Source organism: Astatotilapia calliptera, chromosome 19, assembly GCF_900246225.1.
Source record: "Astatotilapia calliptera chromosome 19, fAstCal1.2, whole genome shotgun sequence".
Taxonomy (NCBI): Eukaryota; Metazoa; Chordata; class Actinopteri; order Cichliformes; family Cichlidae; genus Astatotilapia; species Astatotilapia calliptera.
This window is the reverse complement of record NC_039320.1, coordinates 6,729,924-6,752,612: the sequence shown is the minus strand read 5'-3', so window position 1 is coordinate 6,752,612 and position 22,689 is coordinate 6,729,924. Positions and strand designations below refer to the sequence as shown.

General features: G+C 51.2%; 1 protein-coding gene across 3 annotated transcripts in view; it reads right to left on the bottom strand.

Moving 5' to 3' along the window:
* The window catches only part of pxdn (peroxidasin), a 34,938-nt gene that overhangs the window by 1,623 nt on the left and 10,626 nt on the right, over positions 1–22,689 (bottom strand). Inside the window, exons 4-22 of one of the 3 annotated variants that reach the window (XM_026151541.1) lie at positions 19,833–19,904; positions 15,565–15,636; positions 14,329–14,400; positions 12,978–13,147; positions 11,085–11,202; positions 10,828–10,997; positions 9,513–9,785; positions 9,154–9,429; positions 7,952–8,064; positions 7,589–7,745; positions 6,876–6,984; positions 6,061–6,218; positions 3,671–4,677; positions 2,975–3,471; positions 2,756–2,890; positions 2,458–2,666; positions 1,175–1,286; positions 504–636; positions 115–228 (exon numbers count right to left, since the gene is read on the bottom strand). In XM_026151541.1, coding sequence (XP_026007326.1) covers positions 115–228; positions 504–636; positions 1,175–1,286; positions 2,458–2,666; positions 2,756–2,890; positions 2,975–3,471; positions 3,671–4,677; positions 6,061–6,218; positions 6,876–6,984; positions 7,589–7,745; positions 7,952–8,064; positions 9,154–9,429; positions 9,513–9,785; positions 10,828–10,997; positions 11,085–11,202; positions 12,978–13,147; positions 14,329–14,400; positions 15,565–15,636; positions 19,833–19,904 — 3,967 coding nt within the window. Of the gene's footprint in view, positions 1–114; positions 229–503; positions 637–730; positions 934–1,174; positions 1,287–2,457; positions 2,667–2,755; positions 2,891–2,974; positions 3,472–3,670; positions 4,678–6,060; positions 6,219–6,875; positions 6,985–7,588; positions 7,746–7,951; positions 8,065–9,153; positions 9,430–9,512; positions 9,786–10,827; positions 10,998–11,084; positions 11,203–12,977; positions 13,148–14,328; positions 14,401–15,564; positions 15,637–19,832; positions 19,905–22,689 lie in introns of those variants that run through there. The other 2 variants (XR_003270613.1, XM_026151542.1) reach the window with 2 other exon arrangements.

Genomic DNA, 22,689 nt, shown 5'->3' with positions numbered 1-22,689 from the left:
TACCAAGAGCTGCTCAAAGAGACGAGACGCTTCCAGACTCTCAGAAACATTTAAACGGCGTCTGACAGAGGACGTGTTCACGTGTTAACCCACAGCCCTGCCCGCTACACTCACTCTGCATTCACATGTGGCGCACGGGTCCTTTTTCCACCGCTCGCCGTCCGCTCGCTCGCGGCCTTCGCTGTCAGTGCAGTCAGTGGTGCTCAAACGGGCTTCAAGTCTTTTAATCTGCAGAAACATGAGAACAACACATTTTAAAAGTCAGAACACACACCTCACCTCCCCAAACACACCGACACCTGCAGCTGACCAGAGGGCGGAGCCAGCACACCGACCTCGGCACGCCGACCCCTTCTTGAGGAATTAACTGTGCTCTGAGCAGTGAGACATGGCAACGTTTTTAAGATGGTTAGAAGTTTCAGACACTTTGATCACAAACATCACAATCTGGATTTAAAGGATAAAGAACAGCTGCAAACATCTGTCTGTGGATGCAGACACACCTGCTTTCGTAAGCTGGTGATGGTCTTCTGCATGTCGGAGACAAAATCCTGGAAGTCGTTGATGGAGGGCTCAGTGCTCTTCCTGGAAGTCGCAGAGACATTTCCCAGACTGCCCGGGGTCTCCTCCACTGAGCTGCACACACACACAAACCAAATGACTGAAGATGTTCACAGTTAACAGTTTACAGGACAAAGATGCACAAATGAGTGTTTTACTTATTCTACACCTCAAATATCTGTTATCGAGGTATTGTCAGGACAGCATTCCTCGCCACATCGCAGGTCACCTGACTCACACATCTGTAAGTGTATGTCGCAGGTTTCTGAGGCCTACAAGTGTTTTTATTTTTGCTGTAAAACAAGAATTTTCTGGCCTAAAAACTGATGCCAGACTTTCCCACGCTCCAGGACCGCTGACACCGAGGGAACGCTGTAAGATTACACAGGAGGCAGCAGTGAGTCAGCCATGTTCAAACTTTACAGCACATATAAACATGTTTACAGCCTGATACACAAACTGGTTGGTCTCCATGGATACTTCCTGAAGGTTTGCATGATTAGGGGCGTGCCCTGCTAGCTGTCTGCTGGACTCGGGTAACCAGAGTCCCTGAACTGGACCTCTGGACAACGTCTGTGCTGTTGGAGCAGTTTAAGTTTACAGGTGTTGTTACCTGTTCTCCTGGGAGCTGCTGGCAGGTTTGTACTCTTTGTAGCTGTGCTCAGCTGACCGGCGTCCCCTGAAGTGGTACGACAGGGCGTTGAACTGGCCCTTAGTTCTGCAGTCTGGTGGGTTAAACACAACACACTGAAAATCAATAGAAGAAGAAAACAGAGTCGCTGAGGCCAACAGAAGGACCGTTTATGACCTGACTGCAGTGCTTTTAGGCTGAAGTGCTGGAATCAACCACAGGAGCACACGGTACCCTCATCTCTTAGCGCGAGTTGTTTAAATCTTCTCTGACGTGCTTCGTCTTGCACTGTATCGGCTCCTTTAGACTCTCTGCTATGCAGATGACTCACCCATTTATCGAGCTGTGAGGGAGACGACCGCGACCCCCCTAACGATCCCGCTTTTGTCATCCTGGAGGATGAAAAAACTGACAAACCCTTCTCCACTGTCACAGTGACGCAGCTTCCAGGTTTACGAGCCTGGAAGCTGTGGTCTTTATGTAAACGCTCAAATCTCAGCTGCGGTTGATTCACAGACTGCGTGTAGAAGACGAGAACAACAACACTTCCTCTCTTGTGCCGACACATAAAAGCGAACACACACGTGTCACTGTTAGCAAACGCAGCTATATTCTCTGTTTATTGTTTCTGCTCTCCTCATACAGTGAATATGTGCAGTATGTAAGAGGCTGCAGTCAGAGAGCAGACTCATCACCAGCGTCTGCTTCCTCTTTAAAGAAGAAAACATGTTTCCATCCTGTGATTAAACTCCTGACTAAACCTTTACATCAAACACTGAGATCACTCCAACCGCAATAAAAGCCTCTTTTTAATAATGGAGGTTTGTTTTCATGCACCAGTATAAAATAATAAAACTGGGATCAGATTTGTGCAACAAATTCACACTACGGGCCAAAAATAAACTTTAAAAGGTTGAAGCAGAGACAGCGACCTCTGTGACCACAGAGCCACTTTGTCTCAGCGAAGATCAGAAAAACAACCAAAACCAAACAACGTCCTGAAAGCTCCTCTCGCCCTCACGGGTCTGCAGGCTGTTCTATTTGTTGTTCTGCGCTTGCTCAGGGCTGCAGCTGTTCAACACATCTGGGATACACTCGAATGCTAATATTCAACCAGTGATTTATTCAGTGGAGTTTAATTTATTCAAGCTTAAAATAAATGTTTGTGTTTTGAAAACAACAAACGTCTGCTAAGGTATCCTGGTCGTCGTGATCTGAGCTGTCGAGTAAACTGAAGAATAAAGCGAGCGTTTGCTGACTCTTACCTTCGCAGCAGTCCTGCCACATGCGCAGGTCGATCTGAGGGACGTCGTCACAGCTGATGTAGCCGTGAGGCAGCTCGGCCACCCTGAACACGTCGCGCTGTACGCGCGTGATGTTGTCGCCGTTATCGCACAGCACCCGGGCGAGGGACGCCTGCTTCAGCTGGGTCAGCTGGGCAGGCGTGAACACGCCGGGGTTCTCGTACCAGAACCTGAACACGGCAGGAAGGAGAGAAATAGGATTCATTTGTTGCGGTCACGTGACGCTCGGCGACAGTTCGGTACTGAAAGGTTGACCTACCTGTCGCCGTCACGCACGCGTTTGAACTGAGTGGTGAGGAGACACATGAGGGTGGGGCCCAGCCTGCTGCCGGGGACCAGATCTTCAGCCATGAGGGCGGGGAACAGGTCGATGTTCAGAGGCGTGCCGTACAGCCTGCAACACGAGGAAATAGAAACACGCTGAGCTCATACCATAACTCTGGCGAGTCACACTGAGCCTGTCTGAGGCCACGCCCACCTCTGCAGCTTCTCTCTGACCGACGGATTCTTAATCTCGTTCTTCAGGTCATCAAAGGTCCGAGCAGACGTCAGGTTACAGAAGGTCCTGTAGTCGTTATACGGCGGGATGCCGTGGTCCCTCCCTCGCTGTATATTCATGGCGGCCAGGTCCAGAGCCACGGCGTGGGCCATGGAGAACAACCGCTCCGTCAGCTCGGTGTTCAGAAGCTGCGTGGTGACACGCATTTTACCGGCGACGCCGAAGAGCCCGCGAAGCAGCGGGTCGATGCCGCCCTCGTTCACGATGCGGAATGGCGAGAAGAAGGCCCGGTGCAGCGAGATGTGGCCCTGCGGGATCGGCTGGAAGTCCTCATCTAACCTGTACAGGATCGGGTTGATGAGGGTGTGGCCAAAGCGGAACGCGGCGGTGGCAAACGCGTTGAAGACGCCGGCGTTCACGTTGGGGTCGTAGCCCCCGTACGGCCCCATCATCTTCATGCCAACCTCACCTAAGATCTGAGAGAAGAGGAGGGTTAGTCTGCCTGCTGTGACATCATCAGAGAAGCGTTTCATTGGCTGCAACTTTTACATTAAACAGCTGAATGAAGTGAGCCCCTCCCTCTCTCTGTGTCCCGGGCTGTCACACTCATGCTAACCCTGAGCTCACCTGATGATCAGCTGAGCAGCGCGGGCGCCATCAGCTCGGAGCCGTTACCTTGGGCAGCCAGTGGCTGTAGGTGATGTGCTGCATTTGGGCGCCGACGATCTTCCGGGCCTCGTGGTAGATGGTGTCCCCGTCCCAGTGGGGGTTCAGCCTCAGCAGCTCTGTAGCGATGCGGTTGTGCTCCCTGAACCACGCGGTGTGCATGGCGGTCAAACCCAGCTGCTCGTTGGCTCGGTGGTCTCCGGCGAGGAAGCACGGAATGGGACTCTCGTTCTCGTCCCTCATGCACTCGGTTGGCGGCCCGCTGGCGAACGGCAGGAGCGGCTTGCCCGTCCGCTGTATGATGCCCTGCCGCAGGAGACCCCTCTGGCTCGCCAAGTCGCGGACTTCCTCCGATTCGTGCCGCGAGCTGCCGTAGACGTTGGAGGCGTCGATGTAGGAGGTCAGCTGGTTGATTTGCTCTCTCGGGTAAACGCTGTTCATCAGCAGAGACGTCATCCCGCTGCCGCACACCGGGCTGGACCGGACGAAGAACATGCAGCGGGCGCCGCTCCGCAGCTGCCGCTGGTCGTTGGGCGGGAACTGGATGGGGAAGCAGGGCGGGTCGTTGGTGCACACCTGAGCGCACAGCTGGCCGTCGGAGAACCGGGACTGGCTCAGAGCCACCACCGTGGAGTCCAGGTCGTGGTCCAGGAACTGACCCCACTGCATCAGCATGTGTGTGTAGCGGTCGTCGGGGGTGATGGTCTCCGATCCGATCATGGTGGTGGACACCAGCCTCGGCAGCGGCAGCTTGTAGCCGTTATGGACGCGGTCGGTGGCGCCTCGCGGAAGGTTGAAACCGTTATCGTAGACGGACTTCAGCAGCCGCTCGAAGGCGGTGAGCGAGGCGCCCCACATCGGGTGCTGCAGGTTGTTGCAGGTGCCGTCGTGGCTGCGGTACTTCTGGTGGAAACAAATGTCCGAGCAGTTGTTGATGCGGCGGTGGGCCGTGCAGCCGGACAGGTTGGCGATCATGTCCAGGAAGCGGGGGGACACCAGGTCGTTGTAGCGAAACGCTGCGGAAAGGAAACACACGCTTAGACGTCCATCACAGAGTAATCATAGCAGCCCGGCTATTACACTCGGCCCACCCCCTCTGTTAACGCCAACACCTCCCAAACCAAAGCCTAAGATGTCACGGTGGATATGGCCATCTTTTATATACAGTCTATCACTTCCAGCTTCAGCCCACAGCGCCTCCTGGAGACGCCGCGGGTTAGAGACCTGCTCACATTCATCAGGTAATCCACAGGATCAGGCCCTGGAGCCCCTCCCACAGAGGCCACAGGGCGCCCTCCATCAGCTTTGAAATGAGAGCACAGCACATTCAGGTGTGTTAGCAGTGCAGCGTTGCACTTATGCATGACAGCAAGTGTCAAGCGTGTGTGAGGTGAGACTTCCTGTGTGAACGTTCCCACACATCACTGCTGCGTGTTTGTTTACTGGGGAGTTAAAAGGAGAACGTGGGAGCCGGCGTTTCCCTCCACGAACGTTTGTTCAAACTCGCCGTCTGTTGTGTTCATCGCTGTTCCTGCGTTTCCCCGTGAACCTGAAACTGTCACTATTGGTCTCACTACATTTACACCACATGAGGCGTCAACTACACTCAGCCTTTGTTATCATTTCAAGGATGAAAATATCCCAAAGAGCAAAAACAGGAAGTGAAAAAATGGTGAAAAAATTAACTAAAATAAAAATCTTGCAAAGAGAAAACTGCAGATTTATGAGGGAAACACTGACACATTTCAATATGACAAAAAAATGAACAAAACTTTTTAGAAGAACTTGCAGATTCAGGAGAATTAAAGCCAGAAATTTAATTTCAAAACTAAGAAAAACTCGATTTCCCGTCACACTGATGGTGAAATGTAGATCAGCTGACCTTCGTGCTGTTAAAATTAAACCCCCAGAACAACGACTGCTTCATGAGCCAGAAACTAAAACAACCCCCCCCCCCCCACATGCTTTTGCACATAAACATCAAAATCCCCCCGTGCTCCCCCCACGCGCAGGTATAATTGACCCAGTGTGAACACAAACCACGTAGGTGAGGCGCTGCGGCCAACCGAGGACTAATAAAAGTGTTTACGGCTCCTCGTCAGCGGGCCGTGGTCACGTGTCCGTCCCTCGGCTGTCGCTGAGGAGAAAATGGCGCACGGATGGAGGCGTGCACAGCAACGAGAGATTCATAGACAGAATTAAATTATTGGCACCACAAGACTCCACTCAGGAAAGCTGAACAGCAGCTTCATTCTGCAAAGTCTGAAACTGCATATGTGCCCAAAATATCAGCACAGCAGAGATGACCGATCAGTTTAAACCGATCAGCGAGCGAGCTCAGTGTTCACGAGGGTGTGGTTTTGCATTTTCAGCAGCGTGTCGAGTCTGAATCTGCTCACCGGTGCCGTTGGTGTCCACCATGAGACCCTGGTTGACGTGGTTCTGGATGAGCAGCAGCGTCTGCTCGAAGATCTCTCCGGCCCGCGCCTGCTCCACGGTGTAGGGGTCCCGCGGATACCGGAAGAGAGCCAGCAACTCCCCGGGGGTGCGAGGCTGACTGCAGGGCGAGGGAGGAGAGGGAACAATAAATATGACAGATCACAGAGACAGTAAGTGTGGAAGTAAGAGACAAAGACAGGTTAAACAAAAGCAGGAGGAAAGATTGCTCCGGTCTTTGGGGATTTTCCGTTAGAGCTCGAGGACTAGAACATCAGGCGGGAATTTCTCCAGTGCAGGTCGGAGAGTTTAAACACGCAGCAGCGTCTGAGTCACTGCGCAGCTGAGTCGCCGCCATCATTTCACTCTTTGTCGTTCCTGCTTCCTCCCAAACATCAGCTCGGTGGTTTTCAGCACAGCTATTCTAAACTTGCACTGAGCCTCGGGCTGTTGAAACTCAGCGAGGTGCTGCAGCCACGATCACACCGCCGCCGTCAACGCCAGCGCTGTTGGCGAGCAGGACTTCCTAACCTGGTCACATGACCCCAGGACACCTCACCGGTACACATGTTCTCATCCTGACCCATCATACGTCTCACCATTACACTCAATCCCATGATGCACTGCAGCAATAACGACAAGATGAAGATCAGGCTCAGGGAAGAGGGACACACGTGGTGGCGTAGGAAAATGGAGACACTTCAGAGCCTTCCAGGTTTTTATCCTCGAGGCCGTCGTGAGGGTCAGAGTCTCATATCGCGTGTTTGTCATATCCTACCCGTCAAAGAGACGCCTCCTCGTCGACTCGATGGCGCTGTCCACAGTACGGATGGCCTGCTCTATGGACGTGCTGACGAAGGTGTCGCCCTCCCTGCTGATGGCGGGCACTGTAGAGACACACAGGTGGAACATCAGCAAGCACGAGCAGAGCTCGGCCAGGGTTTACATCTCAAACAGAACCAGAGTTTTCAATAAAGAGGTTGGTGTCATCCCTAACACAAGCCCCGCCCACCTCCCCCACAGTGATGCACAAAGTTGCACAAAGGCCTGTTATGAGATAAAAACAATGAATCGTGCAGAGCTGCTCCAGTAGAGCCACAAAATAAAAGTACGGAGGTATATCCGAGTAAGGCCGTGAGGCAGACTGCGGTCTAAACCCAACAGGAAGTCGTGTCCATCTTTCATACATTTAAGTAACGGCCGTAAGCAGCTCCAGTTCACCGGTGTTCTTTAGTTCACTGAAATCCTGTGAGCTCTTCCCTCCTGAGTGATTTCTGGCGCTCCTTCGTCTTCGTGTGCCACTGAAAACATCCAGCAGCTGATGCAGTTTAAGGTTCGGTTGCAGAGCGCTGACCTCCAAAAGTCTCAGCAGGAAACAGCAACACACTCCGAGACCCAACAGCGCGGCTACATCGGCTGAGCAGCAGATCACACACACCGAGCAGCGCCACAGACCTTTGGTCCCGGCGGCGCTCTGATATCACTGCTTACCTGTCACAGTTAGCACCATGCTAGCCACCTGGTAGCCGATGGGGTTGCGTGCGACACACTCGTAGCGTCCAGCATCAGCCGTGCCCACGTCCTTCACTTCCAGGTAACCATCGGGGCTGATGTGGAACTTTCCACTTTCTGTCACCTGAACGCCATCCTGAGAGACAGACAGAGGTCAGAGGTCACGGTGCTGAGAGCTGGTGCCTGAACTAAGCCCTCGGTGCATGCTTGTGTAAGGACACAGACGTCTGAGTTTTACAAAGGCTCTCAGCGTCTGGTTTGAGCGTTAGGACCCTCTCGGTCTGATTGACCTGACCTCCTGACCTCTGCACCTGCACTGAGGTCGCCTCTTTACCCGCTCACCTTGTTCCAGGTGAGGACCGGCTGCGGCTGGCCCTGAGCGCTGCAGGGAATCTGCACGTCCTGCCCGGACTCCACCGTCAGGTCCCTCGGGGCATTCGTGAAAACAGGCGTCACTGAATGAGTAACACACACACACACACACAAGTTAATGAGCGGGCAGCAAAGGGTCCACATGTGAAGTGCATTTTGTAATCAATCACAGCTGACATCAAACATTTCACTGTCGCAGTGTTTGTGCTTCACCAGAGCTGCTGCTTCCCTCTGCTCACACACAGGAGCATCAATCAGCTTAATGTGAAGCTCAGAGCAAGACAGAACACACACACAGACAGTCATATTACATAAATACAAACAGATTTCTGATTGAACCCTTGCGTCACTGTCAGAGTCTTGACCCCGCCCCCTGCGGTTCCTGTGCAGAGCGAGCAGCACGAACACAAAGACTCATCGACATCTAAACACCTGAAAGTCTTTGTGCCTGAGAATGAAGAACTCTCTCTGTGCGTGTTCACCCGACCCACACTCGCCGGCGTGCTGCTAACGGCTGAATTTGAGGTTGTCTAATTTTTACAGGTCACCTCTGCAGGCATTCCCCCGGTGGTCGTTGACAGTACTGCAGGTCTTTTCCAATATTCATGTTTTATATTTATAATATATATTTTTGCAAACAGATATTCTTAATTCTTAATTCTAATAAAACATGAATGTGTTTTAAAACGTGTTTAAAAACTGTACACGGCTTGATCCTACGGGATAAACTTGGGACTTTCCCGTTGCTTTCATGATTCGCGCTCGTGTCACTTCACGCTCTCTACGTCGGCTTCTCCATGAAACAGCTGTGGGCTCACACAGTGCTCCAGTGTGCAACCATTACGCATCTAGTACTTTGCAGCGTGTTAACAGGCATTACAACATGGAAAAACATGGCGTCACCTCAGGATTACAGGCTGCCGTGTTTTCCTGTGCCACGCCAGGCCTGTCATTGCAGAACACGCACACACACAAACACACACACACGAACATACACACACACACGAACACACACACACACACACACACCTTCCAATGAGCTGTGACTTAAACGCTGCACACCACTCCCACCCTCCCCTCCACCTACACAAACAAACAGCCTGTGATTGGCAGCCATATTTCATCTATGCACCACCTGCTCTTAGAGCCTAAAGCTCCGCCCCCCTCCTCACCTCTCTGCTGGATGCTGAGCTGCACGGCGGTGCGCGTGGTGCCCACGGGGCTGACTGCCTGGCACTCGTACTGGCCCTCATCATGGGCTGCCACCCGAGTGATGCGCAGCGTGCCGGAGGGCAGGGTCACGTGACGGCGGTCCGAGGGTAACGGGCTGCCCCCTCGAGTCCAGGCGATCACCGGCTGAGGATAGCCGGTCGCCTCGCAGGGGAAATCCACCGTGTGGCCTTCCAGGGCTAGCTGGTCCTGCGGCGTGACGGTGAACTGAGGGATCGCTACAGGCAGAGCAGGAAATGATGTTTTAATTGGTCAACAAAGGCACACAGCACCCACACCTTTCATCGATCTTCTGATTTACCTTGTACGATGATGTGCGCCGTAGCGTGTATGGTATCAACATTATTGGAGGCGAAGCACGTGTACTGTCCTCCATCAGCCTGCTCCACGTTCTGGATGTAGAGCCCTCCGGAGGGGGTGATGGTGATGCGGGCGTCGTTGGGCAGGGGCGTCCGGTCACCCTTCGTCCAGGACACCCGAGGCTGCGGCTGGCCCGTGGCGCTGCACTCCAGGGTCACGCTCTCCCCCACCAGGACTTCCGTGTTCTGGGGCTGGATCACAAAACTGGGCCGTGCTGGAGGAGCAGACATGGGAACGGTGGTGACCTCACTTTTTCTAAAATAAAGATCTGAAGATGTGAAGCGGCAGCTCGTGCTGGGATCGATGATGCCACTCTGAAACCATCCCCGTTTGTCACGGCACGCAGCTGTGCCCTGTCCTTATTTGGCAGTGATTACAGTGGAGTCAGAGCAGTGTGTACACAGCCGGGGACCTGAGGTTTACAGCCACACAGAGACAGGAAATGCACAACATCTGCTCCCAGAGGCTGGCCGTGACCTTCAGCTCAGATTTTAGCTCATTCATGTGGTTTCAGCCTTTTCCCAAAGCTTTGCAACTTTAATACCAGTTTAGCTAGCTGTAGTTTCAGTTGTCATGGAAACATGACAGATAATCTGATGCAGGTTAAATAAGTCAGCCATGAACTCCAGACTTGCTGTTGCTGCCACATCCATACAGGAAACCTGGTTATTCTACACACGGCTTCTTCCTTTTGCTTCTTTTCACAATAAAAGCCCCTCACATATACAGAAGTGCACTGAAGTTTTTCACACTGGTTCTGGGATAAAAGTGAAACGATATCTTTGATTCTTCTGGTAACCAGATGTGAAACTCACTGATGTTTCATAAAGCGTTTAGAAACCAGCCTCAACATCAATCATGACCATAAAATGCATGAAAGAATAAACAGAAATGAAAAAAGGCAAACAGGACTGCATCCCATAATGCATTGCATCCACAGCTTTAGCTGCATAGAGTGCATAAAAAACATGGCACCTACATTTCACTGACATCAGTGTGAAGATGATACGCAAACAGGTAACCACAGTAACTTTAATTAGTCTGGAGCGTTGACAGGAAGTAACTAGTAATAAGTAATGAAACTTAATGAAATCAGACTGTATGTGTGGCTGAGAGTTTGTAGCTGTGAATGTTTCTGTAACACCTGACCTGCTGACCTCGGAACTCTTGGTGCAAACACCGTCTTTAAACGTCTCAGTGGGATGTCGTGTATTTTATGGCTGTCACAGTGAACGGGCTCGGGAGCGCACACTTACACGGAGCTCCGAAGTATCGCAGCGTGACCTCGGACGTTTTGACCTCTCCGGCCACATTTTTGGCCATGCACTGGTACACTCCCTGATCCGTCTCCCTGGTGTTCTGGATCATCAGCGTCCCGTCCTCCAGCAGGTTCAGACGGCTGTCGTCGCGCATGTTTAGCGCATTGCTATGAGGAAGACGCACCGATAAAAACCAGAGCTCGTAAATGCGTGCGATGCGTTTCGATGTTAACCCACCCACCCGTTAGCCTTACTTGTTCCTGAGCCAGATAATCTGTGGTTTAGGGTTGCCTTCGGCTCTACAGGTGAAGTAGACGGTGTTTCCCGACGTCACGTCCACATCGTGAGGCTCCGACGTGATCCTGGGAACCTCTGCAGGAGAAGATCAGACAGAAAACCGATGTAATGTATAAGCAAGCACACAGCATCACACATCTCTTCATATGTATTTCTTAGCCTACTGAATCGAGCTTCTGCTGAGTCTGTCTCGTCTTTTTGAACCTGCTCAATAATATCAGGGCTAAAATCCAGATCCAGAGGGAGGTCGGACAGGGACGATGCAAACTTCATGAGGCTTTTTGTTCAAAGATCATCGTCATTCTGACCCACAGAGCGGAGAATGACTCGTTCAGCAGCTGCACATGGAGACCAGTGGAGGAGTCCCCCAGGGTTCAATATTTGGGCCTCATTTTTTCCTGTTTTTTGGTTGGTAGGAGACTTTGTGCTGAGTTTGAAGCACAAACAGACACAAAGCTCCCAAACACAAGCGGGATGATATATGAACGTCCAGATCTGAAAAGTGAAGCCAGGTTCCTTAAAGCTGCACTTTATTTACAGACCACCAGGGGGCGACCCTCATGGTTACAGATATGCTGGTTTTGGGGATTCATTTCGTCAATTTTGGTCATTATTTAAGTCATAAAGGAGACTATTTTGGAAACCCTCCTCCACACACTTCACACCGCCCTCCTGTTTATCTCCACCAACAGGAGGCGAGTGTCCCCACCAGAAACAGCTCGTGTGAGGAGATGGCACTTCACCTCCAGCCACTGCTTTGTTTTGACAGCTCCTCCACCCACCGTGCAGGGGGGGGAGGAGGGCGTGGAAAGGCTTCCACCGCGTTTTCAGGCAGACATTCCAGACAGGGCCACGCCAAGCAGGCCCGGGCACGTTTGGGGGCCATCGAATTAGCTGCTGAGGTTTAAATGTGGCGGAGACACAAGCAGCTGCCAGCCGGCTCAGCGTGCAGCCATGGCCGCAGGAAACGCAGAACTGAGACGGCGGGATTTATAGCTGCTCATAAAACCGGGTGAACATCAGGACACAGACGAGCGAGGAAAAGCAGTTCAACCTGAGCTGAAGCAGCCTCTCTGTGACAGAGCTCAACAGATTTTCTTCTTCTCTTTTGTTTTTCGGCACTCAGCTGCACAGAAATGAAACTTTACAGAGTTCACTTGTTAACTGATGAAACAACTTTAAATAAAATATGAATTTTTGTGTCGACTGATGAGAAAAACAAGCAAAATACTAACATGACGGTTTCACACCAGACTAAACACTTCTCAAACTAAAGTGTCTCACAATGAGGACAAAGGCCTCCTGTGGGCCTCCATCCTCACACACACACACACACACACACACACACACACACACACACACACACACACACACACACACACACACACACACACACACACACACACAGCTATCAGCCAGCCCATCTCAGCAGCTGCTGGTGGTCTGACGCAGGGCCCACAGACACGTTGAGCTCCCTTCGCCCTCAGACTGTTTGTGGTGTGTGAAGGATGGAAGTGGGGGCTGCAGACACAAAGAGAGGATACACCTGTGTGTGTCTCAGCTTACCTGCAGGGAGGGGGGCTGGGGGGGCTGTCTGAGAGTTTGCAGAGTTTGGCTATAAAAATAAGTGGATGTGTGTAACGCATGACTTCCGACGTGCTTCCTGTTAGGCTCCAAAGTCTTGAAGCTTTCTGCTTCCTTTGTCCAGCAGAGATGAGAGGAGACGTTCAGGAAACCAGGAATGCAAGCTGCACATCCAGCTGCTGTTAAACAGCTGTAACTTCTCCACTTTATAGCCAGTGATGGGGGGAGACTGTTTCTATAACTCATTCTGTAACTGTTCTCAGTACCGCAGTTGAGCTCCTCAGCGGTGAGCGTCGCCACCGATCTGCCCTGCAGGCGGCTCGGGTAGTCGCAGGTGGCAGCAGCCTGAGCGTTGCCCGACTCGGCGTACTGCTTCAGCAGGTCGGCCAGCCAAAGCAGCTCGCAGTCACAGTTCAAGGAGTTGGAATCCAGTCGCCTGCACACACAGAAACACAGAGACAAGTGGGCATGTGTGGATAGATGGAGCCCGCAGTCTGGATAAGCAGTAAACCCTCCCTCACACTGGACACGCCCCCTTCCTGACGTGAGCACAGGTTTTTCAGGAATGAGGCTCTCGAATATTTATTTGAATCTAAAACTTCACAAATGACCGAGGCTCATTTATAAGTAATAAAGGAAACCTGGTTATTGTTGTGGAGCCTCCTCCACCTGCTCATAGCTCTGTATGTTTATTTGCTCTACATCAGCATCATGATTACTGAGACCCAAACTCCTCCGCTCATGTCTGAGCCAGCTGCAGTACCTCTAGCATCCAGCAGGGGCTCCAGCAGTGAGTCAGTCTGCTTAAATTTTAATAAGGCTTAAAGTTTGCAAACTGGGGGCGTGGCCTCTTTGACTGACAGGTGGTTGGTGACACAGGTGGCAGCAGCTCGCTGTCTGCTAACAGGACCTCTGAGCAGTGTCTGTGCTGTTGGAGCATTTTAACGATGTCATGTGACCAATAACATCGCTGCTGTACTAACAGCAGCTCCAGTTTCACTGTTTGGACACAGATACATGTCTGCTTGCATCATCTGGTCACCTCTGGCTCCACAAAAGCAACATGGCGGCAGCGCTGTAAACGGCGTGCGGCACAACGTGACGTCTGGAATCAAAGAGCTGCAGGCTGTTTGGTAACTAAAGCAAACAGGAAGTCTCTGTTTGGTAATCAGAGTCCTCTGAGACACACAAACATGCTGTGATGACATCGTTATTACCCAGGAAAATATGCAGAGCGGTAGGCGGGGCTGTGCGACCATGTAAGCATGTCTGTTCCTAATGACATCATGTAGATCCTGTGGCTCAGGAGGATTCACAGAAACGTGTTTATTATGAACACTTACTCGTGAGCCAGAGAGACACGACAGAAAATAAAGAAAAGCACAAACTCTAAAGACTTCGTATTCTCTTAAATGGAGTCATTTATATGAGCGACGTCTCAGATGGACTCAGATCTACTGCAGCTCAACGGGAGGAAAAGCTGTGGGAGGGCCGAGCGCTGCAGGCGAGCGTGAGAACAGCGCGCTGCGGTTTCATGGCATCTAACCGATAAACACGCCTGTCTGATAGTGAGCACAGAGTCTCGCATGTGTTTGTGAGCTTGTCTTTTCCACTTACAGTCGCTTCATGGCCTGAAGATGAGAGAAAGTTCCCGGCACCAGCTGGGTGATCCTGTTGTTGTGCAGAAACCTGAGAGAGGCAGAAAAACATCACAGTCGTCAAGCAGGAATCTGTCGTTTCAGTGAGGAAACACTCTGAGGGCTCACACAGTCCCAAAATCGATCTGCTCAACTAATAACAGGACATATTTGCCTTTAATAGCATCTTTTGGGATGGGAGAAGAAATATGATCGTTTTCCCAGATGATGACTCACGCTGGCTAAAACGCAGGCATGAAAACATTTTCCTGTGTACACGAGTCTCGGGCCAAACACATTTTTAATACCACAAAATGACATTAATTTTCCATCCCGCCCTCAGGAACGCCATCCTGCTCTCCATCTCTCTCTCGATGCTTTGACCGCAGAGAAATTTCCCAACCATGACCGGAGTGTGCGCCTGGGAATTCCACCCTCAGGTGTTTTCCCCGTGCAGCAGGTGTCCTTCCTCTCCTTTACTCAGGAGACTGGGAGGAGTGGAAACCCTGCTGGCTCATAAACAGTGAAAGAGATCAGGACACCTGCTGCCGATCGCTCGTCACGCCTGAAAGTCGGCACACGTCTGTACGCGCCGCGTTTACACTGTAAGAAGGTGCTTACAGTGTGCACAGCACAAGCAGTGCACTGCTGCAGGATAGTTAAACTGGGATGTATCCCATAATACTGATGGTCAAAACTGGTCAGGCAAAAATAATCACACTTGATTTGTCTCAAAACTGCTGAAGAAATAGTGAAAGCCAAAGTCGAGGTCCTGAAACCGTGTGTGTGTGGAGGGGGAGGGGCTTAGCACACAGCCCTGCACACCCTGCAGCACACACATGCAGGGAGCGACGGTGCTACCAACCCTGCACGACTTCCTGCAGCCGTTCCTCAGAAACCGTCCTGCAGCCTCTGACATCAGTGAAATGTCTGAGCGCTCTTCCAGTCCACATTCCTTCAGCTGAAGGATGTTCGAGCGCTTCCTGGCATGTACCGTCTGCTTCAAATTCAGATCTGGGCTCCGCGAGCCTCTCCGTTCTTTGTTTCCAAGCCATTCCTTCCATTCCCCGCCAACTACATCATGCTAGTTATTGCTTTCTGGTTTCTATCAACTGTCACAGTAAATCCAGTCGCACCGGTGGCTCTATTATTCCACGGATCTTAAAATTACCGTTCGGAAAAGCTTTTGGTGAACGCTCAGGCAGGATGAACTTACAGTCGCTCCAGCTTTGGTAGATGAGTGAAGGACTCTGGTTCCAAGGACTCGATGTTGTTGAAGTGCAGGTACCTGCAGAAGAGAGCAGAATGTAGATAAAGCAGAGTAAAACTGGATTATGTGATCTTAGTGTCCTGATGAGCTTCACCGGCTCTTATCTTAAAGCTACAGGGCCAGATTTACTTCGCGCAGGCTGCAACCATGAAGATGCTACAGAGGGAGAGCAAAGGTTTGGGTTGTAATATGAAGAAGGTCTGATGAGGTCACACAAACACAGGGCAGCGTTAACTCGTCTCTGCCTCTTTGGAAACCGCCGCCTGTTAGGATCATGGAGGCAGCTCTGAGAGAATCAATGATTTTATCATCAGGGCAAACTGATGGAAACTGGTGGGGTCTCTGAGGCTGGGCAGCAGGCAGCCATCCCGCAGGATGTGCAGAAGAAGAACACTGAGCATTACTGTCAGACCCACGTGTGTTAATGACGTTAGAGCGCTACGTGCATGAGCGTGCACGCTGTCATTGTTCTCTCTGTGCTGCATGAGGCCGCAGGGATTTATTAAAGTCAGAGGAAGGAATCTGACTCACAGCCAACTGTGGCCAACAAACAGACTGAAAAATCACAGATTACAGCCAGCGCAGCACGCCGTGACGCTGCGATGGTGCAGCCTGATGGAAACCTTCACAAGGCACCTTTGTGTGGTTTAAATGCTCTAAATCAAGTGGAACAATTAATTAACTGTACCCAGACCTTTGTGTAACAAACGCCACCGACACTCGTTTGTAAATCACAAAAGTACTTTTTAAAGCTGAAGCAGTCTTTAGTAAATCTGGCTCTTTGTCTACAGCAGGGGCCTCGAGGGCCGGGGTCCTGCAGGTTTTAGTTCTCAGCCTGGGTCAGCACACCAGAGTCACATGATCAGTTCATTACCAGCCTCTAGAGACGAGGTTAACTGAGCTGTGTTGGATCGAGGACACGTCTGAAACCTGCAGGACAACCTCGAGGCCTGCAGTTGGACACCCCCCTTGTGTTTGTCTGTGTGACTCTCTATCATTGATTCTGAGTGAAAAGCAGGGACGCTGATTGTTTACTGGGGAGCAAACAGAATGAAGCTCATATACAAGATCGGGGTAAACAAATCCAACAGCTGTGAGGTTCAGCCGGGTGAGGGTCAGAGCAGCAGAGCAGACGTCATGTACACCACACCTTTGAGTTTAGAACAGAAACACCTCCAGACGAGCGCACCGATCGTATCGTCACGCTTTCAGAACCATCCCAGTGTGGCTGCTACGGGAACCAAACAAACGCAGACGAGCTGGAAATATTTAACTCGGTGAAACGTTTCCTCGAACATGTCGTGAAAGCCTGTCAGCTCTGCCGAAGCCTCCAACACTCAGAGAGGGAGGAGCTTACTGTCGCTGTCTGAGGCGCGACTCGTTTCACTTTTATACAAAGAACAAAACGCAGAACCAGGAGAAACTCAGACACAGGTCAGTGCTGAAAGCAGGTTATCACTGCTCATTCAAGCTTTCCTTGTACTGAAGGAAGGAAGCAGCGGGCGTCCGAGGCACCTGATGTCCCAGTGTTGGTTTGTGGATCATCACAATTCATGTTTGTCGAGGTTTCAAGTGCACAGTCACTAGGGCTGCCACAAACGATTATTTTGATAGTCGACTAGTCACCGATTATTTTTGCGATTAGTCGACTAATCAGATCATCATCCATACAGCTTATTGCACCAGCAGCATCTGCTCTTATATAACCATCATTAGCTTACAGCTTTAAGTGTTTAAGGTCTGTGCTAACTAAAAATAAAGACAAGATGATAGTTTAGTAAATTTTAATGAAATGTGCAGATTGTTTCGGTGAAGTTTAATAAACTCCTTGCTATCTAAAATATAACAGGACACCGGAGTAAATTCTCGAGAATCTCACACTTCTGATAATCAGCTGTCTGCTTGACGTTTATTCAGCTGTGTAAAAACTATAACTTTAATCTCAGCCAAACCGATTTATTCAGGAACAATAACATTTTGAAGTTATCTAAGTGACTTATATATCATGTTTAACCTGAGTAGTGAAAGACGGCGGTGGGTTTGAAGCCGGGAGTCCGGTGTTCTCACGGCTCTAGTGAGCCTTGCCCCGGCTCGCTATCGAGCTAGTGGGTAACAGACGTCTCCGAAAATGTCGGAGCGCTTTTGAAAATATGTGGTGTCCTGATAAACTGAGCAGATATTTGAGGTTTACACAGCTACATTCTCGCCTGAAAATATGTTAAACGTTTATTTTGTGACCCAGAAAGAATAATAAGAGTAATATTAAAACTAACTAGCTGCCGCCATTGTTGGAAACTGGGCTGGGCCGCGCTATGAATTCTGGGACAGAGCTTCTTCTTCTTCTTCTTCTTCTTCTTCAGGGTTTAACGGCAGCTGGCATCCTTGTACATGCAGTGCTGCCATCTTCTGTTTCAGTCCGTTATTACACTCTTAAATCCTACTACTTATTCCTGCGTCTTTTGGGATCTTACAAAGCTTCAAACGAGCGTCGACTATTAAATTAGTCGTCGACGATTCTGATAGTCGACGTAATCGTGACTAGTCGACTAATCGTGGCAGCCCTAACAGTCACACTGCTGTGATGTCATAGTTGTGCAACTGCTTACGTCCACTCAGAAAAACATTTTAAAAAATTGGGCGCTCAAGGTCCGAGTCGGGGTCAGGGTTGGAAGTTCGGTGGGTGGGGGGTGATGATGCAAAACTATGACATCACTACAGCGTGATATCCAACATTACGATGACGATCCAGGCACCCTCGCGTACACGGGGACATCAGTAACTCTCCGTCTGAGCACGCTCAGTTACAGCGATGACATAAAACGGTGGAGTTACCGATGATGTTCTGGGCGTTTTAAAATTTCATTTTTCTAGATTTGACTGAAAAACTGTCACCGATACGTGACTCCCATCACGTCTGCCGACGGGCTGATGTCATCGGTGATCAGCTGATAACTCATGAATCCGCGGCTCTCTGGGCTGTGACGCGTTCAGCCCTGAGGTTTCTCCGCTCCGGTGTCGTCACAGGTCCGATTCCCTGACAAACCGCAGGCACGCTGATAAACTCGAACGGCGCGCGCTGTTGGGCTACTCTTCAGCCTTTGGCATGCGTCGCCCGATGATGCAGGACCATTAAAACTCAAAACCCACATATACGTAAACTCAAAACAGATGTTGGAGTGCACTTGGTGAATTGGCCGTTTGTTCTCTGTTGCAGCGAAGAACAGTGAGTCACAGGCTCCTCACAGATTACTGAGCCTGAGTTTCTCAGCAGACGCAGCAGAAAGAGCAGCAGAAGCCTAACAGCAGACCATCGGCACATTTACGACCTCGTGTACAGCCACACATACGTCTGTCGGACATGCAGGTTTACAGAGCTCGACGTGTTTCTGACAGGCAGGATTTGCATCACACAGATTAAACACACACGATGCAGATTTCACACAAAGAAACAGCAAATTTACAGCGAATCAGAGCAGGAGCTGTTTCTGCAGCGGGACAGAAGCGAGTCAGGCTGTGGCGTGCAGACACGCTGCTCCACAGCAGCCGTGCTGGACGTCCCAGCAGCGCAGGTGAATTCATGCTGCAAGCTTCACAGGAGGGAGGGGCGCAACGTCGCCGCCATCCTGACCGCACGGCATGAAGCCAGTGTTTCCCCCACTCATGTCCAGGTTTCACAGTACATGTGGTTGTTAATGCTCAGATCAGCTGATCTGAAGAACGCACACTGAGTCGGGATCTGAGTTTGTGATCCGGCTTCAGTAAACCTAACGACGTTCACCCTTGAGGGCCAACGGAGGAACTGTGACGAGTGCACGTGAAACAGGCGGAGTCCATCCTTCGGTTTGTGTTAGAGGTGGGGGGGGGGGGGCAGCTGTGGAGGAAACACTGGTGACTCATGCAGAAAGGGTCACGGGAGGCAAGCGCAGCTGCGAGGGGGCTGCAGTCACGGCATGCACGGTGGCAGCAGAAAGGTGGATGAAGGGTGGGCGTAGCACACTGTGGGGGAAACATGACACCTGCAAAGTCTGCAGTCATGCCACAAGAACATGCTCGCAGATAACACGTCACATGACGGAGACTTTGCCAGGCTTTATGGAGTGTTTGTTTTTCAGGAAGGGGGGAGGGGGTGGAGGCATTTACAGCTGGAGAAGAGAAGGAGGAGGAGTGGTGCTGCGAGCAGAAGGAAAAGGTGGAAGAGGAAGTAGGTCACTTACAGTTGCTCAAGAGAGACAAGCCCCTTAAATGCTTGTCTGTCAATTGATTGGATTTCATTCTTGTACAAATAGCTGGAAGGAGAGATAATCAGCATCATTAGTAACACACACACACACACACACACACACACACACACACACAGAAAGGATAAACGTTTGCTGTCTGTAGAAGTATTCAGACGTGTCTCGGGGGCGGAGCCCGTCCTGCTTCACATGGACAGGTGTGGTCAGCAGGTGAGTGTTTGGGGCAGCAAACGGTTCAAGCTTCAGGTGAGACGATCTCTGCGAGCACCGCCCGGCAACGCGAGCTTTCTTAAACTCTCTGAGATGTTTTACGACACGGTTGATCCTGATCCTAAACATCTACTACTGCAGAGGTGGGGGGTGTGGCCTGTGTGCGTGTAACGGGAACAAAGTGACAGATGAGCGTTGATGACAGCATTACAACTTTTCACCTGAAAACTTAAAAACATGAACTTTTTACAGGCAGGGGAAGTGGAGCTGTGCTGGTTCTCACAGCTCTCAGGTCTCCTGTTCCTGTGCTGCACGACCTTTGACATGTGCATGTTTTTTCTCCGTGGCACATGTGAAAGAAATGCGACAAAAAATAAGAGCTAATGACTGCCTGACCTTTCACCTCCCTCCTCAGTCCACTCGTGACGAGCTGTTCTTTGCACGTCTGCCTGACTCACGGTGTCGGTCGGGCTTCACGCCACCGCTCGGCAGTGACGTCTCCCCGAGCTGCGTTCATTGGACTTTGTTGTTGTAGTGATCGTTTTCATGGAAATGAAGCAGAACCACAGCCCGGCTGCTCCCTTTAGCTCGACAGCTGAGTTTATCACAGTAATAAAATCAGGAAGAATTTTTTCTCCCGCAGGAAAACCTTCAATCTTCACTGGAATTTACGGGAGGATTCATGGGAACGCCATCTCAGCCCATAATCTCGGTGAGGACTTCGTCAGAACTCCGATCTGCTTTCTGTCCCAATCAGAGCTGCTCACGCCCACACAGGGGGGAGGGGCCAGAGGAGGACAGAAGGGAGGATACAGAGGGGAGGACACAGTGTGGAGGACACAGAAGAAAGGACACAGAGGGGAGGACACAGAGAGGAGGACACAGAGAGGAAGACACAGTGTGGAGGACACAGAGAGGAGGACACAGAGGGGAGGACACAGAGAGGAAGACACAGTGTGGAGGACACAGAGAGGAGGACACAGAGGGGAGGACACAGAGGGGAGGACACAGAGGGGAGGACACAGAGAGGAAGACACAGTGTGGAGGACACAGAGGGGAGGACACAGAGGGGAGGACACAGAGAGGAAGACACAGTGTGGAGGACAGAGGGGAGGACACAGAGAGGAAGACACAGTGTGGAGGACACAGAGAGGAGGACACAGAGGGGAGGACACAGAGAGGAAGACACAGTGTGGAGGACACAGAGAGGAGGACACAGAGGGGAGGACACAGAGAGGAAGACACAGTGTGGAGGACAGAGGGGAGGACCAGTAGCCTGTCAGACTCACAGTCCTGGTTATGCTAACAGCTAATGAGCACGTGTTACATCGCTGTGTAACGACCGCTGGCAGTGCGGCGGCGGTGGGAGCGTGCGCGGTTGCCTCATGAGTTTAATAGCACAACATGATTGTGGGGAAGAATGAGGGCCCACCCTGCTGCCCCCCCTCTGTTCTCTGCACTCAGCTTTGCTCTGCTGCACGAAGCAGTAAAACGCCTCCTAAACACTAAAGTGGACAACACACTACCTCCCCCTCCAAGCACCTCGCTACCTACTGACACAGCCAACTATCGAGGTGCGCACCAACCTCTACAGTCATCATCATCATCAGCATGAGCTCCTCTATGAAAGCACAGGTTTTGGCAGTTTGCAGGTCTTGCTGTGTTAACTCACAATCCTCTCAGGAGTGGACGTCCCATAAAAATTCACCCTGAGGTCAGACCTCAGACTCTCTCTAAAACAACATGGCAGCGTAGGGTTGCACGACCTGAAGAAGAGCGGCCCAAAGCCCGCCCACAGTGATGACACAGACCGATCACTGCAGGTTACTGCTGCTGAAGGAGGAGCTACAAGCTGCTGAGTCGGGACCGGACTCCACAGGCTCTCCAAAGGTTCTCCACATATGCATAATAAAGAAAACAAAATGAAGCACTAAAGAGAGAGCTTACAGGACGGAGCTGAAGAAGGACTAAATAAAGAGGAGTGCTGGGGGGAGGTGCTGTACGGTTGTAAGGAAGTGAAGAGGTGAGAAGAGTGTGTGTGTGTGTGTGGGGGGGGGGCATCTTCAAAGGGTCAGTTCTTCACCTCCACTGTGCTTTAAAGTGAGCTCTGTAATCAAAGCAGCTGAGGATTTCATTACAACATGAAAGTGTGTGTCTGTGTATGTGAGCGTTTGTGAGTGTGAGCGCGTGTGTGAGTGTTTGTGTGTGTGTGAGCGTGTGTCTGTGTGTGTGTGTGTGTGTGTGTGTGTGTGTGTGTGTGTGTGTGGAGGGGGGCATGTATTTCAGGAATGTGTATGTTTGCTCTCTGGCTTACTGAGTAGAAACGGCTGTGGGGTGGGGTGGGGGGGGATCAGGGACGTTTGGTTTCTACATGTTTCAGGTCACTTGGGCTCCATCATCTCCATGACTAAAGAGCGGTCAGCGGGGCTGATCTGGGATCAGAGCAGGGGAACTAAAGATGGCGTTAAGTTTCCGATGTTTGGCGCTGACAGTCGAGTTGAGCTCTCGGCTGCAAGCTCAGCTGAGGCCGCGGGATGATCGCGCGCGTGACTCACAAAGCCAAGCCCGAGGCTTCACACGCCTGCAGGTCACCGCGTCCAGACACATAAGTACAGAGGATCAG